The 24,314-nt window shown below is 43.3% G+C and overlaps 1 protein-coding gene across 1 annotated transcript; it reads left to right on the forward strand.

The window, feature by feature from the left end:
* The first annotated feature begins 12,001 nt into the window (after positions 1-12,001).
* LOC104030471 (alcohol dehydrogenase class-3) lies at positions 12,002-24,199 on the forward strand. The gene is made up of 9 exons (XM_075709825.1): positions 12,002-12,013; positions 16,517-16,618; positions 17,578-17,719; positions 18,350-18,437; positions 19,246-19,465; positions 20,047-20,307; positions 21,062-21,197; positions 22,126-22,264; positions 24,163-24,199. The coding sequence occupies exons 1-9, from the start codon at positions 12,002-12,004 to the stop codon at positions 24,185-24,187; spliced, it is 1,125 nt and encodes a 374-aa protein (XP_075565940.1). The 3' UTR covers positions 24,188-24,199.
* The last annotated feature ends 115 nt before the right edge of the window (positions 24,200-24,314 follow it).

Raw genomic sequence — 24,314 nt, forward strand, 5'->3', positions numbered from 1 at the left:
CTTCCCCCTCACCCCATGAAACAAGGCTGGGACATGCGGGAGCCAGTGCCCACACAAACCTCTCCGGGCAGTCCCCTGAACACAGAAACCTGGGGCTGATGTCGTCCCAAATGCAGAAGCAGTTCCCAAACATGAGGGCCACACACGGCGGGGGCTCATCTTAGCCTGGTCCTCGCTCATCCAATCTCCTGCAAACCTCCTCGCTCAGCCCAAACAGCTCTGTGGGAACCAGGAGAGCCTGGGGCAGTGAAGCCCCTCGCAAACCTGGTTACGCACGTGGGAAACAAAGGTGGCCTTGGAAAAGACCCCCTTCCCGACACATTCTCCCCTTAGTACCCAGGTGACAATAGCTGCCACGCCACAGGCAGCTCAGTTTCACTCCAAAAGGGCATGCCTGTTTGTCCACCATACCATGTTTTTTTAACTGCCTTCTTTTTTTTTCTTTCTTTTTTCTTTTTTTTAATATTTAATCCTTTCGCAAACACCTTGGCATGAACCGCTGCCAGGTCAAATGCTACCCCTTGGCAACAAGGGGACCCCGAGGAGCCAATCTCCTCCCTCCACACCTGATGGAAGCAACCAGAGCACAAAAATCTCACCGACCTCTCTGTGCCTTCCTGGCAGAGCCACCAATAAAAGCCTCCCCGGAGGACCTCTGCTCCCTGCCTGCGGAGCGTGACTGCCGCCCCTTGGCAGCTCCCCGACGCGATCCAGCTCCTCCGCTCAACACTCGCTGTGCTCCTCAGCGTGCGGCATCGGCACAGAGTAACCACCGCTCCCTGCTCGACGGTGACGGTCCCACGCCAGGGCTCTCTCCACGCTCCCTGCCTCCCCTTCAGCTGCGGCCGGCGGCTGCCCAGCACTGCTCCGGCTCCACGGCTGGGCCATTTCGCAACACGGGGCTTCGGCCGGACGGGCGGCAGCTTCCCTCCAGCCTGCTGCAGCAACTGCAACACCTCTCCTAAGACCACTATGGCCACTTCTGGAAAAGTAAGGACGACTCCTTTCCCACCTTCCTTTCCGAGGTGCCCGGCTCTTGCGGAAACATTCTGCAAATGGCTCAGCCTGCGCACCTCGACTGCGCGCCCTCTTTCCTCAGACCTTACTCCTGTAACCCTCCCAAACAAACCCCTGTGAATTACACGAGCTTCTGCTTTCATACAACTGCACGTGTCAGAACCTGCATTAGGTAGTGCACTCCTCTCCTGTCCTGCCCAGCAGCTCAGGAATGAACATACTGAACCGCACTGCCCTCGCAAACACCCTGCTGCTCAGCCCCGCTCTGCGCTCCCGCTTTGGCAGGGAAACACTGCTCTTCAGGGGTGCAGTCTTGCAGCCACTCCTCTCTTGCATTCAACCTTTTCCTCAGCAAAGCCCCTTTCGAGCTGAATTCTGCTGACGTCAAACCAGCTCTGGGGTGATCGGCTCAGGGCTTGGGAGATGCCACACACAAATCATCCCTTTGGCAAGGGAAAAAATTATCCCATTGCCAGGCAGACGGGGACCGCTCCTTAGCCCCTCTGAGGTCCCTTCAGCCCAGTATCTTACCAGACCGACAGCAAAGCTCTTAACACGCGTTTCCACTGGCACTAGAAGTGCTGGCCTTCTGGCCTGAAGATACAGAAGCGCACGCGTTGCTGTCAAATCTGCCCAGTACACCAGAGCCTCTCTCCTTCAGGGATCTTCTCCATGCCACCTACCAAAAGCCAGCTTGGAACTCACTTGGTAGGCACGTGGCAAACAGCAGAGGGGCCAGAGCCGTCTTCACCTTCCCCTTAGCCCAGACCAGCCAAAGGCCGGGCAGGGCATCAGCACGGAGTGCTGTCGGGAGGACACCACCCCAGCAGGGCCTGCAGCCTCTCCTGCGCTGCAGCAGCTCGGCCCTGCTGCCCCAGCGTCGCCTCCAGAGCCCTCTCCCACAGGCACAAGGCAGGTGGGTTTTTCCAGGTCCACGCTCCCAGGGAAAACACAAGCCTTACCCCCTACAGACTGGTCACTTCATCTTTCCATTTCACACTTCACACTGCGCCACAAGATATCTATCGCACAGATGACCACATTTTGGTTGGTTGTTTCCTAATGTGGATTTCTCAGTTATCCGAGGCCACGAAGGAGCTGGGATCATGGAAAGCACTGGAGAAGGAGTGACCTCTGTGAAACCAGGTAGGACACACACACACAAACTCATGCCCAGGGCTGAGCTCTCAAAGTGGATGTGGCTGCGCAGAGCTCAGAATTTCCCCCCTGCGCCTGCATCACACGGAAGGAAGAATCCTTTCTAGTGGACAGGTCTTTTCTAGTCTATCATTTCCTTTTAGACTAGAGCTGGTGGGATCATGAACGTCCTCAAGGCTGAATTAGGCATGTGGAAACTTACTTTCATTACAGAGAACACAAATTCTTGCAGAGCAGTCCCAGGAATGGGCCAGGGACTGGCAGAAGGATGAACTGGCTTTCAGTGCTGAGCTAAGCAGTTAAGGGTGAAGAAAAAGGGAAGCATGGAGCAGAGAGGTACGGAGAGAACAGAAGGCTAAAGAGAGGAAGGATACACCACCTGAGCAAAGCTTTTTAAGTTGAAAAGAGTTCTCATTGCTTTTTCTAAGACTATGCAAAATTTCAAATTATATAATACATATAATGCCATACATATAATCAATTTATGGCATTTCTGACATGCTGGGGTCAAGTTCACATGTGTGACTAGGAAAAAGTGATTCTCTTTACTGGCATTTAACCATATCATCTCTATTTTCAACCGCTTCATCCATCATCCTTCTGTTCCTTTTATCAGTCTCTCCTTGGCAGCAGCTTAAAGTTGAGTATATGATAAGTCTAGTCATTCTAGCTGGTTGCCAAATTACACATAACAACCATGTACATTTCAATATTTTAATGTGTGGCATTTCTTTCCAGAGTAGCAATGGGAAGGACACATTGCTCTTTGGAGTGGTTTCCATTATTTAGCTTATCTGTTTCAGCTACAATTCTATTTGAATCAATTCTACTGCTCAGTTTCTTTGAAATAAAAAAAAGACCATGTCTTCTAGAATATAAATGCAGACTCAGCAGTCTAAAACTACCATCAATAAAACACCAGTAGATTTATGCAAGGTATATTTTAACCCAGAAAAATATTTACTACTCTGTCCTAGCAAACAGTTTATATGGGCAACAAGCCCATATATAAAACTGCAAAAATCAAAAGAAAACAAATGGGTTTGCTCCATAACATATACATGAAGCATGAGAGTATCAAATGTTGTTCTCTACTGATGCTTACGTAGTTAGACGTGAATGTAGAGAGCACCCAGCTCTGAACAGACCATCACTTCAAATATTTTCATTTTCTGTTTGAGTATTTGTGACTCTCTACTATTTTCTTACACTTGAGAGATGACAATCACACACCATTTCTCATCAAGTGTTCCTTTTCCAGGACTTTCACATTGTAGAAGTAACACGAACACAAATGTCAATCAATCTTTGCTTCTAGAACCATGTAAACTAGCACTACGTAAATGTAGTATATTATCTGAATAATCCTTTGGCATTTAAGTTGAATACGCTGAGCTCCAACTTACACAAATGTTATGATAACCATGTCAAATACTCCAGCAGGGGATATCAATATTTTAAATACAACCTAGTTCCCATAAAAAATCCAATACATCATAAGATTGTTGTCATTTACACCACCACTTTAGAGAAACTGACGGTGATGTGCACTTCTAGCAATATCATTCACATCAACGAAATGATAAGCAAATAAATCTCTTATGATGCTGATCAAATGTGTGGTTTTTTTAACATCCTACAAGTCTTTTTAAGAACTACAATCTGCTGTGCATAAAATAACAAAACAAGACTATTGAAGTAATGAACTCATCTGAAAACAGAGCTCAGGTGGTTCTTGAGAGACTGTGTAGATTAGCTTTTTTCCCAGTGCAGGATCAACTCTCTCATTCATTCCTGAGAGATAACTTGTGCTCAAAGGCCTCCAATGATGATCTATTCCATTACCATTTCAAACTGTATCATACTGTCAATCTCCTCAGAGAGACTTAATCTTCTGCTCAACTTTATAGCTACTTTTTATGTTCCTGAAGACTGTTACTTTGTCTACCCTCGCCCTTCCCACCGTGAAGCATTACTTCTCATCAAGTGTATTCCTGTTTCCACAGCCACTATGTTTGCCTTTCCTCTACCCCCAAATAGCAGGGTATCACTAACTCACATTCACTTTGTCATCCACTATTCTTTGCCGACATTTTTTTTCTACAAAACTGCTTTTGACTTGTCAGTTGCCATCCTATGCTGACCACTACATTCAATTGCATCCCAGTTCTTTAAAAGCATTCCCCCAGACTGTCAGGATCATTTTCTAATCTTCTCTTTCAGTGTGCCTGTACCCTCCTGCTGTCTGCACTGTTAATGAGTGTACTCTACTCCACCATGAAAATCATGTAGTAGAGTGGACTCTACTTATGGATTGTGCCCAACAGCTTTAGGGAGAGGAAAACACGAAATACACTTCATAATAGGATGTTGATCTATTTTTTGTTTTAGCCAATATACTGTAGACTGAATTTCTCAAATTTGCCTAGTAAAATACAAAAGGAGAAATACTTTTTCCACTATTCCATTTTCAACCTAAATGGAAAGATTGTTGCATGTTATGTCCCCTTGTGGAATATACTTGAATTTATTTTTTTTAATAGTTCCACTAAAATACTGTCCGGAAATACAAGATCAATGAATTTTTCCAGCATAATCTTATACTTTGCTGCAATCTCAAAGTTCCTCAGCAAAAAAACCCAGATGTCACTGAAGAAGCATCAGCTTCAGCAGCCGGAGAAAACTTGGCCATTGTATCTCACCCAGTACTTTTTTAATCCAGTGATCCTCTCTCCAATGTTTAATTTCTAGTTCACTGGATTAGTGATAAGTGGCAAAAGGTTCAATATAGATTGGACAGTGAAGCATTCAAACAATATTTTTCCAGAAAGACTTCTGTCATGGCTCCCACAGGGACCGTCAGGAGCCTGCAGTTACAGGCGAGACTGGGAAAAAAAAACAACTCACTGCAGACAACACCCATCACATTGGGTGCCTGTTCTACAGCAACACTGCAAATTGTCAGTCTCTTCTCAGGGAATCTGTTGCTCAGCTACAACTTAATGACTAGAGTACTGCAGATTGCTCAACAATAATTTGGTGTTCTGGAGATCATCTAGCAATTTTGTTACTGACTTTCCAATCCCTTTAGCACAGTCAAGGATTTTAAAACTATTGCTCCCCATGCATAATATTCTTCTCTGAAACTGGAGGGTGATATGAAGGAGCAAAGGTAATACCTCTGTCCACTGAAGAAAGGAAACAGATTCCTTCCGTGAAACAAGTCAGGGTATCTGAATTTCTCTGTGCACATGTAGAGAAGAAATGATGATTTCCTCCTAGAGGCTTGGAAATCGTAGATCAAATAATCAACTTGCTAATTTTTGTCATGCTTTATAAACCAATAGGCTATTAAAGAAAAGGAAAAACAAAGCCTTTTTGGATTGGCAAATCATTTACCGTAACTATGCTGACTCTGAGCAGCCAGTAGGGACTTTGGTGAAGTTGCAGCATGGATATATTTATATATATATACACACATGTATAGTACATACATATTGTGTATATCTATATTTAAGTATGTGGAAAGCATGTCTTAATTTTGCACCATCATACATGGTGGTAGAAACATTGTCTGGAACAACTTAGTTACTTCATTGTCAGATTTGGAAACATGCCTGGCTATGAGTATACTGTACACAGAGACAGAATGCAAGTTGTTTCCATCCACGTGCATGTGTAGAAAACACCCTTCCACAGCAAAATCACGTGTCAGAAGCAATATCTGGTTGAGAAAACTTGATGGACTTTATCTTCCAACTCTTTTGGCGTTGACACCCCTCCCATGCCTCATAATTAGCACTGCTGCTTGACCCTGTCTTTTCTTTCTTAATATGAACTTCTAGGACCTCTATCCCCCATTCCTCCTGCTCTGCCTTTAGAGCTAGGGAGTGCTCACAACATCAGACTCAAGACGACCTCAAAATACTGCCTAGAGCATCTCTGTTTGTGAGAGCTCCTAGTTCTCATAAATTCCTTTCAGAGTATCCTACAGGAGAAGAGAAGCCTGCTTGGGGCATCCAAGTCATAAGCAAGAAGTCAATAATTACATGTGTACACAGTATCTCTGTTTCACAGAAATTATTTATAGAACAGTACCACAGAAGCAGCCACCTCATCTATTTTACAATGGAAATCCTTGGAACTGCCTGCTACAATGAGTACAGCTCTCAGTAGCATCGTTTACATTTTATTTGTATATAACACATTTTTCCCCTGTAGAACAGTCAGCAGATTCCCTTTGCCATGCCTATTATGAAATACACAACTTGGCAAGCCTGGCCGGAAACACAGGTTTCATGCTCCAAGGAAGAAAAACATCTCCCAGAGACAGAAAAAATTCCCTTGTTTACCCAGCACCACCACCAGGCAGCACTAACAATGTTAGTATGGAAACTGAAGCAAATTATATCCAAATTACCTATACGGTGCATGGATGGCTCGTGTTGTAGCTCCTGACAGGACTGCAGATATGGCTCCAACCGTACCACATTCAGGCAGTCCCTCCTGTGTTTCAGTGTGTGCCCATTGCCTGTGGTCCTGTCGCTGGGCACCACTGAAAAGAGCCTGGCTCTGTCCTCTTTGCACCCTCCCTCCAGGTATTTGTACACATGGATGAGATCCCCCTGAGCCTTCTCTTCTCCAGGCTGAACAGTCCCAGCCTTTCCTCATGGAATGCTCCAGGCTGCTAATCATCTCCATGGCCCTTTGGTGGACTCTCTCCTGTATGTCCACGTCCCTCTTGTACTGGGGAGCCCCAGAACTGGACCCAGCACTCCAGGTGTGGCCTCACCAGTGCTGAGTAGAGGGGAAGGATTCCCTCCCTCAACCTGCTGGCAATACGGTGTCTAATGCAGCGCAGGACACCGTTAGCTGCCTTTGCCGCAGGGGCACATTGCTGACTCATGTTTGACGTGGTGTCCGCCAGGACCCCCAGGTCTTTTTCTGTAAAGATGCTTTCCAGTTGGGTGGCCCCCAGCATGTACTGTTGCATAGGGTTCCTCCTCCCCAGGTACAGGACTTTGCACTTCCTCTTGTTGAAACCAATGAGACAAAGGACAGCATGTCTTTTACCTAAGAAATAGCAATTTCCCTTTAGTTTTTATTTTAGACACTTTGGCATCCAGTATTTGAAGTGACTCCAAGAGAAATAAAGAGAAACTCACACTGCAAGTACATTTTTCAATTACTCTGGAAAAACTATGAACCACAACATTTTACTGAAGCATTATTCTTTTCCTATAATGCCAGATTCTAGCCTTAGCCATGCTATTAGCCTGGTGTGAGATCAGACTTTGGTCCATGGTCATTGGTATCAAAACACCTTCTTCCATGGGTTTAATGAAGCGTGAAGGTGCGTATTGTAGAAATTAACCAGTTACAGCTAATACGATAAATACACAGAATACAGTAATTACACAAAGCAGCTCACTTAGCTAGGTTAGTTATTACATAAAGCAGCCAAACAACAGAAATGTTTCAGTAATTTATCTCTTGCACAGACATGTTAGCTTCAGTTTTCAGTTATTTGAGACTAAATTACCGTGATGAACAATAAGTACGGAAATTCTGGATAACCATGTTCAAGGACAATGAATTCAAACTGGAAGAGATGCAAAGGCATGCTACTAGCAGGGCCAAAGAAAAGAAAGCTATAGTGATAAAAGAAACTGTAAGCTTGTGGCTTACCCAGTGTAACAAAAGGGAGGGTAAAAGGATATGGCTACCTTCCAAAAATAAATTAAGGGTATAAACACTAAACAGGGAAAAAACTTTTTGCAGTAACTGGCATTGTTTGCACAGGAACAAGTGGGGAAAAGTAGCCTAGAAATTAAAAGAAGACTAATCAGATCAAACTATTGTAAATAATCTTAATGGCAGTAAACCCCCCTATTTTTAATACAGAACATGACAGGTTTACGATAAGGGCTACAGGATACAGTTCCTACAGCAACAAAGGAACAGACTCAGATTTCTTGCAATTGCATCGTACACTCAAATAAAGCATTTCATATAAGAAATCTATCCAGCCCCTCAGGCACACCACTTGGTGCACAACACTCACATAGGGATCTCCTGCTGTTCCAGGCACTGCTCCGTTGATCCTATCCTGCCTAAACAGCTGTGCAGGATGACACATCTCTGGGGCACATGTGTCGCAGTGAAGGTCTTTGCTGATTCCTGTGAGTGCAGAATGGAAATATACTAAGCACATATTTATTTCTCCTCATTTCCTTCCTTCCTTCTGTATTTGCTGTGTGATTAAAGTTTTACAAAGCCCAAGGTAAAGAGAAGCCTAGCAACAATCTAGATAATCAGCAGAAGCAACTCTTCTGTCAACAACCACTGAAGTTTTATACCTGTGAATATGCCCTTTGCATGAACACTTCTAATGCAAATGGCTTTCTCCAGAGGCGGCAGTTGCTCTAACTGAGAGCACCCAGGCACCTTGCCATATGAGCAATGCTTCATAAGGAACACAATTAAGAAGAAAAGCATTAAGAGCAATTGCTCACTGACTTATTTAGCTATACTAAGATACTCTCACCAAAATTTGTATTTAAAAATACACTTGCTACATGATTAATGTCTAAGCCATTGATCTGGATTCTGTTCTGCAGCAAACAAGTCAAATTGTAGCAGCTTTTTACTTGAATTGGATTTTCTGCTGGAACACTTACGACTGCTTGGTTTTGGATATTTGCTATTGGTTGTTACAGACAGTAAGCAGTCAATTATAGTCCTAATTTGGATCACATAGTTTAAAGAACAAGATGAGGCAGTGTCAATTAAATTCCTGATCAATCAGCACATATTCTGATCAAGTCTCACCATATACCGGGAAAAAATAAAGTCTTTAAAGAAAGCAGTATCATGTGATGGTACAACATGGTCTTACAGCACAGATAAAACATGGCATAAACATAAGGATGCTTTTAGCTTTGTACACAAGTTGCACAGAATATAAAAATGGTCACCAATTTCAGTGGGAAATTACACGCATTTGATAATTGCAAGTACAACCTTCCCTACTTTCCTTATATAATTCTTCGCAAGTATTATGACATGGGCTAATAATTTTTTTTTTCAGAATTCTCATTTTCATATTTTGACCTGTACCTTAGAGATACTCAGTTACCTTCATTTTTGTTTTACTTGGAGGTAACACTCCTTTTTCTCAGCAAAAGGGTCAATATTTCAAAGACATGTCAGTAACAACACTACTAACAGCTTTATGCCAGTACTAAACGAATAATATTACCCAAGTCATATTACCCAAAGTTTGCACAAACTGACATAGGAGCTGTATTCCATAACAAACACAGCATAAATTTGCTTTGAACATAATTAAACAGTTGCAATAAAGGCTGGTTATCTCTTGAAAACATCCTTTCTAATAAACTCGCTCAGAGATTTTCTGCTCTATAGGGTTTAATAAATGCAGGAAGGGTCTTGCTTTGTTTTAATTTTGGTAAGAATTATAGGAATGTAGTTATTTTTGTTCCGGCTTTCTTCACATCCTTTGGGTTTTGCATACTAATGCAAGACAAAGAAAGTCTTCTGTTGTACATCAGAATACCTGTTTTGGTAAACACATGTGTTTCAATAGAAATGCACATGATTTTTATCATCTTATCTTTTTTATCACCAGAATACTATTAACGGCCTCTCTTGCAGCAGACCTGTAAGATCATCCAGTCCAACCATTAATCCAACACTACTAAGTCCACCACTAGACCAGTTAAGGGTAGAGTAATAATTTCATGTTCCCTGGCTTGGTGGCTGGATTATTTTTTAATGAAAGTAAAAACTAGGAATCATTAAGATTGGAAAGGACCTTTAAGATCATCAGTCCAATCATCAACCCAACACCACCATGCCCACTAAACCATGTCCCAAAGTGCCCCATCTACTCGTTTTTTGAACACTTCCAGGGATGGTGACTCCACCAGCTCTCTGGGTAGCCTGTTCCAATGCTTGACTACCCTTTCAGTAAAGAAATTTTTCCTAATATCCAATCTAAACCTCCCCTGATCCAGCTTGAGCCCATATCCTCTTGTCCTATCGCTAGCTACTTGGGAGAAAAGACCAAACTTGGGAGAAGAGACCAAATCTTTTAATCACAAAACTCCCCAAACGACTTATTTCCATATCTAACATAAAAATCTTTCAGTATCCCAGCCTCACATGTCTCTACTGCAAAAGTGTCATGGTCACTTTCATATTTATTTTGAACACATCCAATTAACATGGGCCTTTGTTTCAAAAAGTTATTTTACTTCAGTTTACTTTAGTATTATACTAGGATTAATTAGTGAATACTAGGATTAATTAGTGAAATTATTCCTAAAGCTTTTCTTTTGGAACCAACCACTTCTTGAAAAACTGGATAATACTTTGAATTTATATTTGTATTTACAAAACCAGAATATTGTAATTAACTAAGAATTATCCAAAGAAACATCAACCAGCTTGGAACACTTTAAATGAAAACAATTTTGTTTTTTTAAATGTTTCCATTTTTCAACCAGCTGTATTTGTACCTTACAAAAATAAACTGATGCTGGTTTGAAGAATGACAAGAATTTCTAATTTTTTTGAAAGCTATGTAAGTATTGCCTTCCAGTATTTCATAGGAAAATGTACGAAAGCTTAAATCAGAATTCAAAAGGATGGTTTTGAGAGCAATGCCCCACAAAAAGACTGCTACACTCAAGCATCCACAGCTGAAACCTGTGCACAGGTTATCCCATGGGGATTGTTCTAATGAAATGGGGTTGTTCTAATGAAAAATATCGATCAAAACTACTTAAATTACATTCGTTTAATTTGGGACATTTTTATTAACGGCAGAAAAATTACCTCTGGGTCAATCTCACACCATTTCTGTTTGGGGAAACTAACTAAGCCAGGCAGCGTTTGCGCGAAGGCGTTTCAGTTCCGCCTGCGGGTAGGCACGTCAGTCCCCTCCAGCCTCCCGACGCCTCGCCAATCTGTTCGCCAGCGTGTGCGGCTGCAGCCAGCGGTCACAGCGCCTAACCATTCACCTCCTAGTTCTGACGCTGGCATGCGGCCAGTTTCTGCTCGCCGGCACTCAGGCTGCCCCCAGCACGAGCGCCCTGGCAGATCACTCGCATCTTCCGTCAGCGTATACTGGCTGCCAAGCTTGCAGGGGGACTTCTTGCCCTGCGTCTTCCTGGACTTCAAAGTCAAACTAAGGAAAAAAAGAAAAAAAAAAAAAAAAAGATAACGCAGATCCCTAGTTGTTTTGGGCTTTTCCCCCCCCACTTGCCACATGGAACAGAGAACATCCTTGAAGCAAAGTCGCAACTGCCAGGCCTCTCTCCCACAGGCTCACAGCGCTTCCAAGGCCACCTCTTTTCTCAACCCAAACTGACGTTTCTGAGTAGCACGTAACATCTGCTAGAACAACACACCAAAACCAACCCGGTGTAAAAAACACAGTAGCCTCAGGAGCCCTCACCCGCAGAACTTTCCTCTATAAACCTGAAACACGCACGGCAAAAAGCACAGACAGTTCGGGCAAGAGCACAGCGTGGTGGTAACTTGATTTACTTGCTTGGTGCTGAGAACAGAAAGTTGCAAAACCACTCACCATCTCCAGGGGCTTCCAATAGTACACAGCAACACTGGAGAAGGTTCTTCAGAGAGATCAAATGATGGCGTCGTCGCGCCTCGCCCGCGCTGGCGCAGGGAGGGGGGGGGGCGGCAGCGCGCATGCGCGCTGCCCCCCCCCCCCCCCCCCCCCCCTCCCGGCGCCAGCGCGGGCGAGACGGGACTTCATTCGCCTTCCGCCGCACGCGCCATGGCCAGCGGGGTGAGGCGGCTGCTCGCGCGCGCGTTCCTTCCGCGGGGGGCGGCCGGGGTGGCGTGTTCCCCGAGGGGGGAGGGGGGGGGGCGGCGCGGCGGCAGCGGGGGGGAAATGCTGAGGTGGGCGAGTGTTTTGGCGACCTGCCCCGCCACGGCCTTGGTTGACCGGACGTGCTTGGGAGGCTTTCCCCGGGGCTTTGCGGCTCTCGGCGAATTTGTTCCCTCCCGCCCCGCCCGCTGCCGAGGGCGAGCGGAAAAATGGGGGGTGCGGGGGTCGGCCCGGTCCGGTCTCCTTAGCCCTGTCCCCCGCCAGTGTGAGGGGTGGGGGTGAAATCAGCGCCGTTACTTACGCGTGGGAGGCTCCCGCTGTAAGCATTCGCAGGACTAGGAGCAAAACCACACGCATTTGCAAGACTAGGAGCAAAAATGCACGCAGTCGCAGGACTAGGAGCAAAAATGCACACAGTCGCAGGACTAGGAGCAAAACTGCATGCAGTCGCAGGACTAGGAGCAAAACCGCACGCAATCGCAGGACTGGGAGCAAAACCGCACGCAATCGCAGGACTAGGAGCAAAACCACACGCAGTCGCAGGACTAGGAGCAAAACTGCACGCAGTCGCAGGACTAGGAGCAAAAATACACGCAGTCGCAGGACTAGGAGCAAAAATGCACGCAGTCGCAGGACTAGGAGCAAAAATGCACGCAGTCGCAGGACTAGGAGCAAAAATGCACGCATTCGCAGGAGTAGGAGCAAAAATACACGCATTCACAGGACTAGGAGCAAGAATACACGCATTCACAGGACTAGGAGCAAGAATACACGCAGTCGCAGGACTAGGAGCAAAAATACACGCAGTCGCAGGACTAGGAGCAAAACCGCATTTGCAGGACTAGGAGCAAAACCGCATTTGCAGGACTAGGAGCAAAACCGCACGCAGTCACAGGACTAGGAGCAAAACCGCACGCAGTCGCAGGACTAGGAGCAAAAATACACGCAGTCGCAGGACTAGGAGCAAAAATACACGCAGTCGCAGGACTAGGAGCAAAAATACACGCATTCACAGGACTAGGAGCAAAACCACACGCATTCGCAGGACTAGGAGCAAAACCGCACGCAGTCGCAGGACTAGGAGCAAAACCACATGCAGTCACAGGACTAGGAGCAAAAATGCACGCAGTCGCAGGACTAGGAGCAAAACTGCACACATTCGCAGGACTAGGAGCAAAACTGCACGCATTCGCAGGAGTAGGAGCAAAACCGCACGCAGTCGCAGGACTAGGAGCAAAAATACACGCAGTCGCAGGACTAGGAGCAAAACTGCACGCAGTCGCAGGACTAGGAGCAAAACCGCACGCAGTCACAGGACTAGGAGCAAAACCGCACGCAATCGCAGGACTAGGAGCAAGAATACACGCAGTCGCAGGATTAGGAGCAAAAATACATGCGTTGCTCCCCGCCGTGTGTAATAATCAACCGTCCTGCGCGTTTTCTGCATCTGAGGGTTCTCCTGTGCTTAGACCGTTCCTTATTCTCGGCGATGGAAGAGCAAGCAGAAGGCTTTGAGCTTGGCGTGGCTTCCTACGAGATTTGGACGGATGCAGCTCAGTGAGCTTGAAGGAAGGGGAAAAAACGGCTGGCTTCGCGCACGGGGCCGGGAAGGTGTTGGCTCCTCAGGGCACATTTAGTTGCCACAAGGCAATAAAGGAGCCGTCCTGTCAGCTGAGATGGGCGGGTTGGGGGAAATAGTTCAGCACAGCTCACCCTGTGCGTTTTCTTCCCGTGGCTGTTGAGCGGGAGAAGAAGGAATAGGTGCGTGTTTGGGAAGATGCCATCCTGCAGCCAGCGCGATCCGTGAGGCTTCTCTCTGGCAGCAGTGCCGGTCCATTTTCAATAGCCCCTGGACCCTGCTTGCTCTCAAAACCATCGCCTGGCAAGTTTGCCGCATTGCTTTCAAAACGCTGTGATCGTCCAAGCTTACTTCATACTGCTTTAATTTCTGTGCAGCTGTTCGGTGCCCTGGTCTGAGCAGGTTGGGTGGTCTCACTTGTCCGGGCGCCGAAGGCTGGTCCGGGCCAGCAGCGATTTCGGAGAGGACAGGGCAGCTTCTGTCGCTGCCGAGAGCTCGGTTTCGTCTTGAGTAAGGTGGCTGGTCCTGTATGTAGCCACAAGCAACTCAAGAGTTGCGTTCCTGTGCTAATAGATTAATAGAGAAAATGAAGGACGGGTGAAAGTTGGAGTTGTTTTCCCAGTTGTTGTCTTCAAGAGTTTCAGCAAAGCAACAGCAGAAGGCTTTGAATGTTGAAAGGGCAGAAGATGGGGCTTTTCTGATGCCCACTCTGAATAGTCCAGGGACCTGTATGGCTGTACAAGCTGACTGCAATTTTAAAGTTTCTGAATCAGAAGTTATTATTTCAAAATATGCTTCTAGATGTGTAACGTTAGTTTTAGGAAGATCAGAATTTATCCTGTAAGGAGATTTTTCTCCCCTCTTTAATTCTGCCCTTAACTAAGGGCAATTCATGTGGAAATTCAGATTTTAGGAATGCCCGGTCTCCTGTGCAAGAACAGGTGACTTCATGAGGGGAGGATGAGGGATGGATTGAAAAGCAGTAAATGATTTACCGAATGATGGCTCCTCTCGCACTTTGTGCCTTGAATTTAGATTTTCTGGCAAAATCTTTGGTACATTTAGAGATCGTGACTGAATGCTCATACTGCGAGTCCACAGTTAGTTACTGTGTCACATTTGGTGCATTTTTATAATATTTACCCTGGTAATAAAAAGCAGGGCAAGGGGAATTCACGGTTCTGGGTTAAGGGTCTTTCTGTCCAATCTAGGCCCCTGCCAGCTGTAGGACTGGGTATGTATTTTCTGTTACAAAGCTTCAGCCCTTTTAGGGTTGGTAGTATTTATTTTAGCAAGTTTAAGCCAAGGTAAACATCTGCAGTTCTGCTAGTGCAGGTACAGCAAGGGCGTGAACTGTTATTGGCAAAGTCCAATACTGGTTATTGTACAACAAAAATACTACAGAAAGTCATAAACTACCCATTATTTTCTCCTGTACATGCAGGTGATCAATCAGATGTGGCAAGCTCAACAAGTGGTCTTGGCGCTGTTATTTCTTCCAGACAGTGAAATTTCAAAAAGGCTGGATGACTGTATGTCTGGTGTTGGGAATTTGCATTAATCCCCTTTCAGTGATTCCACGGGAGCACCACAGCTAGTTTGAATGCACAAAATGTCTTTTTTTTTTCTATTGGTTTATAGTGCCTGCTATGAAATGCTTCGTATTTCCAGCTGTCATAGCAATGGCTTAGACCTTGTTTGCATGGAAGAAAATCAGTGCAAGTCTTCTGGTATAACTGAATTATTCCAAAATACACGGACGCTATTCTGGAGTAGATTGCAAAGGGATCTGTTCCAAAGCAGTCTAGTCTGCGACAGCATTCCTCATTGGGTTTTATGTAGATTAGGTCTTGAATTTGATTTCACAACTCGTCTGTGTGTCCTGCAGGAAGCTATTGCATATCACATTTGCCAAAAGATGTTGTGTCTGTCAGAAAGCAAAATTCAGATTATTTGAATACCTTGCCGATTTTTCCTGAAGGACAGACCCGGAGTCGTGCTTTGTAAAACTGACATCTAAGGGTACTCCAGATGCTAACCCTTGCAGCACTTGAAGCTGCCCTGGATTGTATGGCTGTAAAGCCTGCTAATTTCCTCAGTCAGTTGCGCATATGTACCTGTTGATAGGATTGGGTTTACATATCCACAGATCCTGCTCTTTCATGCAGGCTCTGCACCACTTGGCTTGAAAAGCTTCCTGGGACATGTAGGTATGGTTGCAGAGCAGGATTTGTCACGGTGCTGAAAGCAGTGAATGAAGACGTGCTAACAGTAGTCCACGCAGGCTCTGCAGAGGTGTTAGTGCACAATAACTCGCTGACAGTAACCATATAGCAAAGTCTCTCTGGTCCCTATGCATCACTGGAGGGCTTGGCATGTCAGCTGCATGCACGTGCATCTCCTTGCCAAAATCGTATTCAGAAGCCATCCTTATCAGGAACCAGAAATTCACCCTTATGTGACCTCCAGTTTGCTTTCTGAACTTTTTTAACTTTGAATACTCTGTGCTCGAGGAACACATCTCAAATGAACGCCGGTCTCTTATTTTAAATCACCATTTTTATTATGGAATCTTTCCATTCCTATTGCTCATTTCACTGCAGTATTTGAGTATCTCCTAAGCACTCCTGGGTTTATTATATTTTTTGCTCAATAAGAGAATGATATCCAAATTCCAGATCTTTTTTTACTCATTATTATTTAGCTTCCTGAAAGCAAACGTAGGGCAATTAAACATTTGTGTTGCAATTATGAATTTCAGATCTGGGATTCTTTCCAAAAGCCAATAGTGTTTCTCTCATTTTCTCACTTGGCTGAACAAGAATTGTTTTAAATGAACCATACAACAGATGTCCTCTTTGTTTGTTGTTGTTGTCTTTTAGGTTATTAAATGCAAGGCTGCTGTTGCCTGGGAGGCAGGTAAACCTCTCTCTCTCGAGGAGGTGGAGGTTGCTCCACCAAAAGCTCATGAAGTTCGTATCAAGGTAATTAAATCAATTGTTACCTGTATGCATTGCATTTTGGGAGACTAAGTATTAAATGTGAACAGTTTGTTTACCAACAGAAGAAATGTTGAATGGATAGTGTTAGTTTATTTGTATCTCAGCTGGCTTTACAAAGACGAAAATTATGGTATTTAGATCTTCTGTGCATGAAAAACACTTAATTTCTACTGGTCTCACTTCACGGTCTTGTCTGGAGATCGTGGCTAGTCTTGGGGATCAGTTCCAGTTGTTACAGGCTAAGCTCCCAAAAAACATCTGAGCTATGAACACCTTTGATCTTGTTCAAAGGGCAGCAGCTTGTGACCTGTTGGAGCTGTGTAACACACTGGATTTTACTTCAGTCAGGCCATAAGTTACTGGCTGCTGAGCTGTGATTGGTCTCTTGGATTCCCTGTACCCAAGTTTCTGATTTGATCAGGACTTTCCAGTAGTCCATATCTGCAAAAAAGTATACATTAAGGTGACATATATCCCTGTGGAAAGGGTCTCTGCATGGTGCTTAAGTCTTAAACTGGATTTATACAGTACTGAGAGTTCTGTGTGGTCTTTCTGGTCATTTTACCTTTGAGAGACTAATTTACTTCAGATCTGAGATGCCAACCTACTTTGAGATGACTTGGAGTACACCTTTGAGATGACTTGCTAGCTTTAGGAAACCAGATGTCATCTTCTACCCGTTTCAACGTCAGAATTTAATTGATGGAAATGAGAAAAGAGGTACTATCATGACTTCGCTTTTTCAAAGTACGAAAAAGTGCCTTGCCTTGGCACTCCTGTGCCTTGCCAGGAGTGAAAGTACGTTGGCCGTATCACAAACGCTGCCAGGATTGGCAAGTTTGTCCTGGCAATCGTTCTGAATTTCTGACCAAAGGGAAATATTTAGGTCTGTGCTACTATTCTGTTCTTCAGGGCACCTCAGATGATATCTTTCTTCACAGATAGTTGCCACCGCTGTGTGTCACACTGATGCCTATACTCTGAGTGGTGCTGATCCCGAAGGATGTTTCCCTGTGATCTTGGGTCATGAAGGAGCAGGAATTGTAGAGAGTGTTGGGGAAGGAGTAACTAAAGTAAAGCCGGGTAAGAAAATATCTTACAAGTTTTCTTCCTTCCTTAAAAGTGTTACTTTACTACAAGGTGAACTGTCAAATTGGGCCACTGAAATGCTGTATTGCAGGAGTTAATACAACGTCTTATTCTGGGGTGTATGCCTGTGTAGATTTCTCTTGTCTGTGAGATGCAACACCAATCTATTCAATGTGCTCTTGGTTTAATGCTTCAGAGAGCCCAGCATACCAATTTCTTTCTTGAAATTGCATGAATATAGTTAGAAGAGGGTTGGGTTGGGGTTTGTTTTTTTTTTTCCCAGATGATAGTTGTTACCTGTTTGTTTAATTAAAGGGCTTAAAAATGTTTAATCATGATGTTCACTGTAGATTTGGCATTATTATATTTTACAGTAACATTCCTATTTGTTCTGGAATGACGAACTTCTGATCAGCTGTCTGCTCAGACATGAGGAAAGAGTTTTATCTCGCACTCTCTATAAACAATGCTACTCTATACAGTAAATGGTTTTTAACACACAAAGAAGGTTTTAAGTGAAGACAAGCTCACATAAAAGCCATGAAAATTGAATAACTTCATTTTTTTCCTAGTGCCTTGCTTGACTTGATAACTAGCCACAGAATATTTTCTTTTTTTTCTTAGGGGACACTGTTATCCCTCTATACATCCCCCAATGTGGAGAGTGCAAGTTCTGCAAGAATCCTAAAACAAATCTGTGCCAAAAGATAAGGTCTGTGTGCTTTTTATTTTGACACTCAGTATAGTATTTGTTCAATGTATACCTGCTCTAGTTATCAAAAGTAATCGACAGGAGTTATCTTTGAAGAATAAATCTCTTGATGCATCATTTAATGACTTGGAAAGTACGTGTTTTAGGGAGGCAGTTATGCACTATTTTCCATTCTTCCTTAAAATTTCTTTTCTTTTTTGCCCTTAAATAAATCTGTTTCTCTGTTTTCATGTATGTGAAGGTATAAACTGCTAGCTTGTGTCCACAGCTCTGAAAACAGAAATGCTCTGACTCCGTATTTAATCTATACTTAAGGGAAGCGCTTCAGGGAATTTAGCTCTTGGGAGTCAACACCAACGCTGTCAAGTGGTACAGAATTATACAGAAAGCTCTTCTTTCCTTAACACCTGCTTCCCAGGTAAATTTCCAGCTCCCATTCTGAAAAAAAAGTCTCCCAAACCCAAACAAAAACCCCAGTGACATAACTGACAGATGCTATTCAAGGAAGTGTCCTGAAGGAGGTGAAGACGGGGGTGTGGCACCATGGCACCAGCAGTTAGCATTGGTAGCTAACAAGGTCAACACGTTGATAAACTCCATTTCTTTCAGTGCTTCCATGGAGGAATTAACGGCGTGAAGTTTTAGGCGTTTGGCATATGATTTCTGTGAACTCCTGGGTTTCTTGGAATGAATAAAAAAATAATGGTGCAAGTATGCAACTGCATCTCTGTGCTACTTAGCGGATACTGTCTGGTGAGAGAATTTACTGCTTAAGACTCTGACTGTACTTCCCTGTCTTTGCCTTAAGAATTACTCAAGGGAAAGGACTCATGCCTGATGGTACCAGCAGATTCACCTGCAAAGGAAAGCAGATTTACCACTTCATGGGGACTAGCACCTTCTCAGAGTATACTGTGGTGGCCGATATCTCACTAGCCAAGATAGATGCTGCAGCACCTCTCGATAAAGTGTGCCTGCTGGGTTGTGGCATTTCTACTGGCTACGGGGCTGCTGTTAACACCGCTAAGGTAAAGGCTGTGGTTGCCTCTGGCTGTTCTCTGTAACTGTATCTGAGCCAAAGTACACAGATAGCTTAGGGACTAGGTTAGGACTGTAAACACGATGTACCAAATTTCTGTTTCTTCTTCCTCTTCAACTGATGAAGTTTAGCTAAGAATTTCTAACTTCTCCATAAAGGCCAGATCAGATTAGAAAAACCTGATGCCCTTTAGAGGAAATCCAGGTAGGATATTCTGCATCCCTTTTGATACCAGCTATATAAAAATTCCTTTTCCAATTCATCTTAAATCTTGCTGCAAGTCATTATGATAGTTTGAAGCTCAGGGTGAGACAGAGCTTGTAGGTGAGTGTGCATGAGTCTAGGGCAAGTTATGGGAGCTGAGTCTTTGGGCAAAAGGAAAATTTTAGTACCTGAAGAGCTTTTGGATGAAATTTCTGTATAGTTTCCCTTATCTAAGTGACAAAGTCTCATAGCCATATATGTTTGCTTCCATGTTTCCTTCATTACAGACTTCTTAACCTGTGTTTCCCACTCATGCGGAAGGATGGATTTTATCTGTGTTGCTCATGGCTCTTTTCTTATTCCTAGGTGGAACCTGGCTCTACATGTGCCGTCTTTGGTTTAGGAGGAGTTGGGCTGGCAGTTATTATGGGCTGTAAAACAGCAGGAGCATCCCGGATCATTGGCGTCGACCTTAACAAGGATAAGTACGCCAAAGCCAAAGAGTTTGGAGCTACTGAGTGCATTAGCCCTCAAGACTTCAAGAAGCCCATACAGGAGGTGCTGGTTGAGATGACCGATGGTGGTGTAGACTACTCATTTGAATGCATTGGCAATGTTGGAGTCATGGTGAGTGTGTGCATAACAGTAGTACGTAGAGGGAGGGGATAGCTAGCTGCCACTTAGCTGTTTAGCTAAACAGCAAAATGAGCTGCTTTCTTGTTACAGAAAACATGCCATACTCATCTATTTTTTAAATAGTAATGATAACTGCTATGACTAAAAAGGCCAATTTATATCCAATCCTAATTATGTAATGAAAGCAGATGCTACTTCTTAGGTTGAAAATGGCACTTACAATTTACAAATTTTTTTCCTTAATGGGAGTTCATTGAAATCCTGAGTTTTCTTATGCTGACATTTGAAAATAACAAACCCCACATAAAATATATTGTACAATGAACAGTAAAATCTCAAGGACCACTCAGTATTTCCCTAATTCTTCAAATAATGAATTTAAACTTTGGAAATGCCAAAGTATTACTGAATGTAAGGCTAGGTTTTCAACAATTACAACAGCATTCCTAACTGCCAGTAACATGGTCTACATTGTCTCTGATTACAGTTTATTCCAGCTCCCAGTGGGATTTCAGAGTGATTTCTCTGGAAGCCAGATGGGATATAAAAAGAGCAAAGTAAATCTTTAACAGTATAAGGAGTCTGAACCGATGGAAAATTTAATGTAATTTTCAGTGTATTTATTGTTCCTTAAATATTAATGTGGTGACTTACTAACTGGGGGAAAGGAAGTGCGACCCATGCCAGTCTAGGCAGCATAAGCATTAGTAATAAACGCTCTGCTTTGTCCCATCCATCTGTGAAGAGGGCTGCCTTGGAAGCCTGCCACAAAGGCTGGGGAGTCAGTGTGATAGTCGGAGTAGCTGCTGCTGGTCAGGAGATCTCCACACGGCCATTCCAGCTAGTAACTGGGCGGACATGGAAAGGGACCGCGTTTGGAGGTAACTCTCTTTTGGTATGGGGATAAAAATAACTTACTATGGGTTAAAGCTGGGAAGAACATAACGCCTTGCTTTTGCTTGTGCAAGAAATGTACTACTGACAGGCTATTCATAAATGCTGTGTTGACTTTTAAGATAAAGACTTTTTAAATCTGATATTCCTACAGACAGGCTAGAAATAAACACATTGGTATGATAACTCACATATTTTGAAGAGAGAATATAACTATGTGCTATTCAGTACTAAAGGAGTGGTATAGAGGGATTGCTTTATCACCAGGTGAAGGTTTGGTTTAGTTTGGTGCAGTGAAAGGACCTAGTCTTTGGGGAGATGGGAACTCACATAAACATGTTTGTGTTGCTTAATCACTAAGCCAGTTGTGAGGCTAACATAGGAATGTGCTATAAAGAGCTTTAAAATAAAAAGCAACAAATGCTTGATACATACTTTCTGCTGTCAAACCAAAAACATGTGGAGACTATTACAGCTACGGATAACCTGGGGATTCAGTAATTGCTGAAGTTCATGGCAGTATCCAAATGATGTTGTTGCACCGTCCTTTTTCCAAGTAATACAAAACCTGGTTGGGTTATAAAGATACGTAGAGGGGCTGATAGAGATGCCTTGTGCATGCTTTCCTAGGTGAGGGCTGCTGTTATGTTGAATGCTGAAATACCTAGTGAAAGGTTAGTGCAGTTACGTGCTTGGATAATATGGGCTCTTGCCAGACCTAGCTGTCTAGCAACCAAGAGGTTGCATTCCTTACCTACTGCCTGCCTAGAGCAGGAGGGACAAACATGTCACCGATCTCAGTTCCTTTTCCTATTTATCACACGAGTGCCTGTGTAAGGGCACTTTTTTTCTTCCTCTCTGTTTTCTGAGGTGGGTGGAAAGGGGAAAAACAAATGCATGCTTTCTGTCTTTCAGGCTGGAAGAGCGTAGACAGTGTACCGCAACTGGTGACTGACTACATGTCCAAAAAGATCAAGGTTGATGAATTTGTGACTCACACCCTGCCTTTTGACAAAATCAATGAGGCTTTTGAGCTGATGCATACAGGAAAGAGGTAACGTTCATAATATTGAAAGATGTACAAGACATTTCTTGATGAGACACTGTCAAAATAGAGGTTCCCTGCCCACTGTCATGTTTTAAACAGGGAGGATAAAGGCTGACATATACCACACACATTCATTCTGAGATAAACAAATATACTTTCTCTGAGCTTCTATACACCTGCCAAGACACAGGCAGAGAGTAAAAAGCCAGCAACAATGTATAAGGGAAATACACAAGTTTGTAAAGCTGATAAAGGGGACAAGTCAGTCTTAGGCTTCCAACATTGCTAAAGCATTCTTCCTCAGAAAAAGAAATGTAAAGAGACTGAAGGGGAGTTCACATTAATAATACATTTTTACAAGTCACTAAGCTATTACTCTATTTTAATTAAATAGTAGATTTCAATATATTTTCAAACTATTTAGGATAGATTACCAGCACAATCAATCACTTGGAATGATCTTTTAATATGCTACATTTTAAAATTTTTTTCTTCTCTAGTTTGAACAGGGGTAGAACATTCATAGAATGGGTTTGTAGTTCTTAACATACAGCAGTTTCTGCCTTTATTAAGACGAATGGCAGTTTGGACTGTCCATACTGCAGACTTAGGCCATAGCTGTATTAAACTTCCTAGTGAGGCCCAACTCCACTACATATTGAAGTGATCCTGTTTGCTGGTAAAAAAACCTGCTGGATGTGTGATGAGCCTTGCTGCCCTTCTAACAGTATTTTGCAAGTAGTGATAAACCTGCAAAAGCAGTGCAAAGTAGGGTATTCTTAGCAGAGGATATACTGGGTGATCCTTGTAAAGCCCTGTACAGATATGGGCATGGATGTGCTTGCGGGAAAAGGGGGACCATCATGGGGATACTGTGGCAGAACTTGTATCTGCAGGTTAAAATCTAACGCAGAAAAAGGGAAAGGATTAGACAGTTTTAGCCTGAGATGTGTTACAGCTTGTCCTGCTGTGTCTTTTCAAGAGCAGGCCTCTTCTAAATGAGTTTTAATGAGATGTTCTGTAATTTGTTAGAAATTCAGAGACTCTTAACGAGATAACTACCAGTGCCTCTAAGAGTAGAAACCAGCTTACTTAGAAGACTAGGTCATGTACTTTTTAAGAATGTGTTTTGAATGAAGGGAAGAATCAGCAGGTGGACAAGAGGAAAAATTGGAGAGATGTTCTAGTAAAAAAGAAAATCTTTTCCTGAATATTTGCACTAATGCAGGCAACTCTCTTTATCCATATTTAGGTTCATCTGCAGGCGGATAGTTACCAGAATTATCTCAAGCAGCCAGCATGGTCTTTGTATTTGATCTCAATCCATACTGATGTATTAGTTATTGCTTTTGAGAAAGTTATATACATCTACTTTATCTCATATGTACGCCTATTTTGGATAAGTCAGTTAACAGTAACTACATTTGTACTTTTTACAATTGGAAACATTGCATCTATGCCAATTTAATCCAGCAGTTGGTCCCCTTTTCCAGTTACAAACTTTTGTATCAGTTCAATGCTTTATTCCTACATGAGCATGTCCTATGAAACTAATAATTAAAGTTACTTAAAATTCTCCAAGCAGCCAAAAGAGGGAATGCCTGTAAATGTTCCTGATCAATATTCTTGGCTAGCTACTGAAAACTGACACTCACGTAGTTTGAAAAAACTTCCATTTTGAGTATATCTTACTGGGGGAGAGACTAGAAGAAACGCAAAGATAAAAAGCATTACTAACCCATTTTTAATGAGGATTTTAAATAAATATTATAGGCATAAGCATAACTTCATTCTTACGAGAGATAGAAGTTAAGGTATGTGTCAGCAATGAAAGGAAGGGGAGAGAAGGGGAGAAAACGGACTTAGTGGTAACTGCTTTTTTTCTTTTTCTTTTCCATTTTAAGCATTCGAACTGTCCTAAAGCTTTAGAGCCAAACGTGGACCTTCCAGTTGGCCAGCAACATGGTAACTGTCCTTTTATAATGGAATTTCTGGTAGAGGGTACAATCAAGCAAATGAAAACTCACTGGGACTAGGAAGATGATGTATTTTAGGG

This window comes from Pelecanus crispus, chromosome 4 (genome assembly GCF_030463565.1).
Source record: "Pelecanus crispus isolate bPelCri1 chromosome 4, bPelCri1.pri, whole genome shotgun sequence".
Lineage (NCBI taxonomy): Eukaryota > Metazoa > Chordata > Aves > Pelecaniformes > Pelecanidae > Pelecanus > Pelecanus crispus.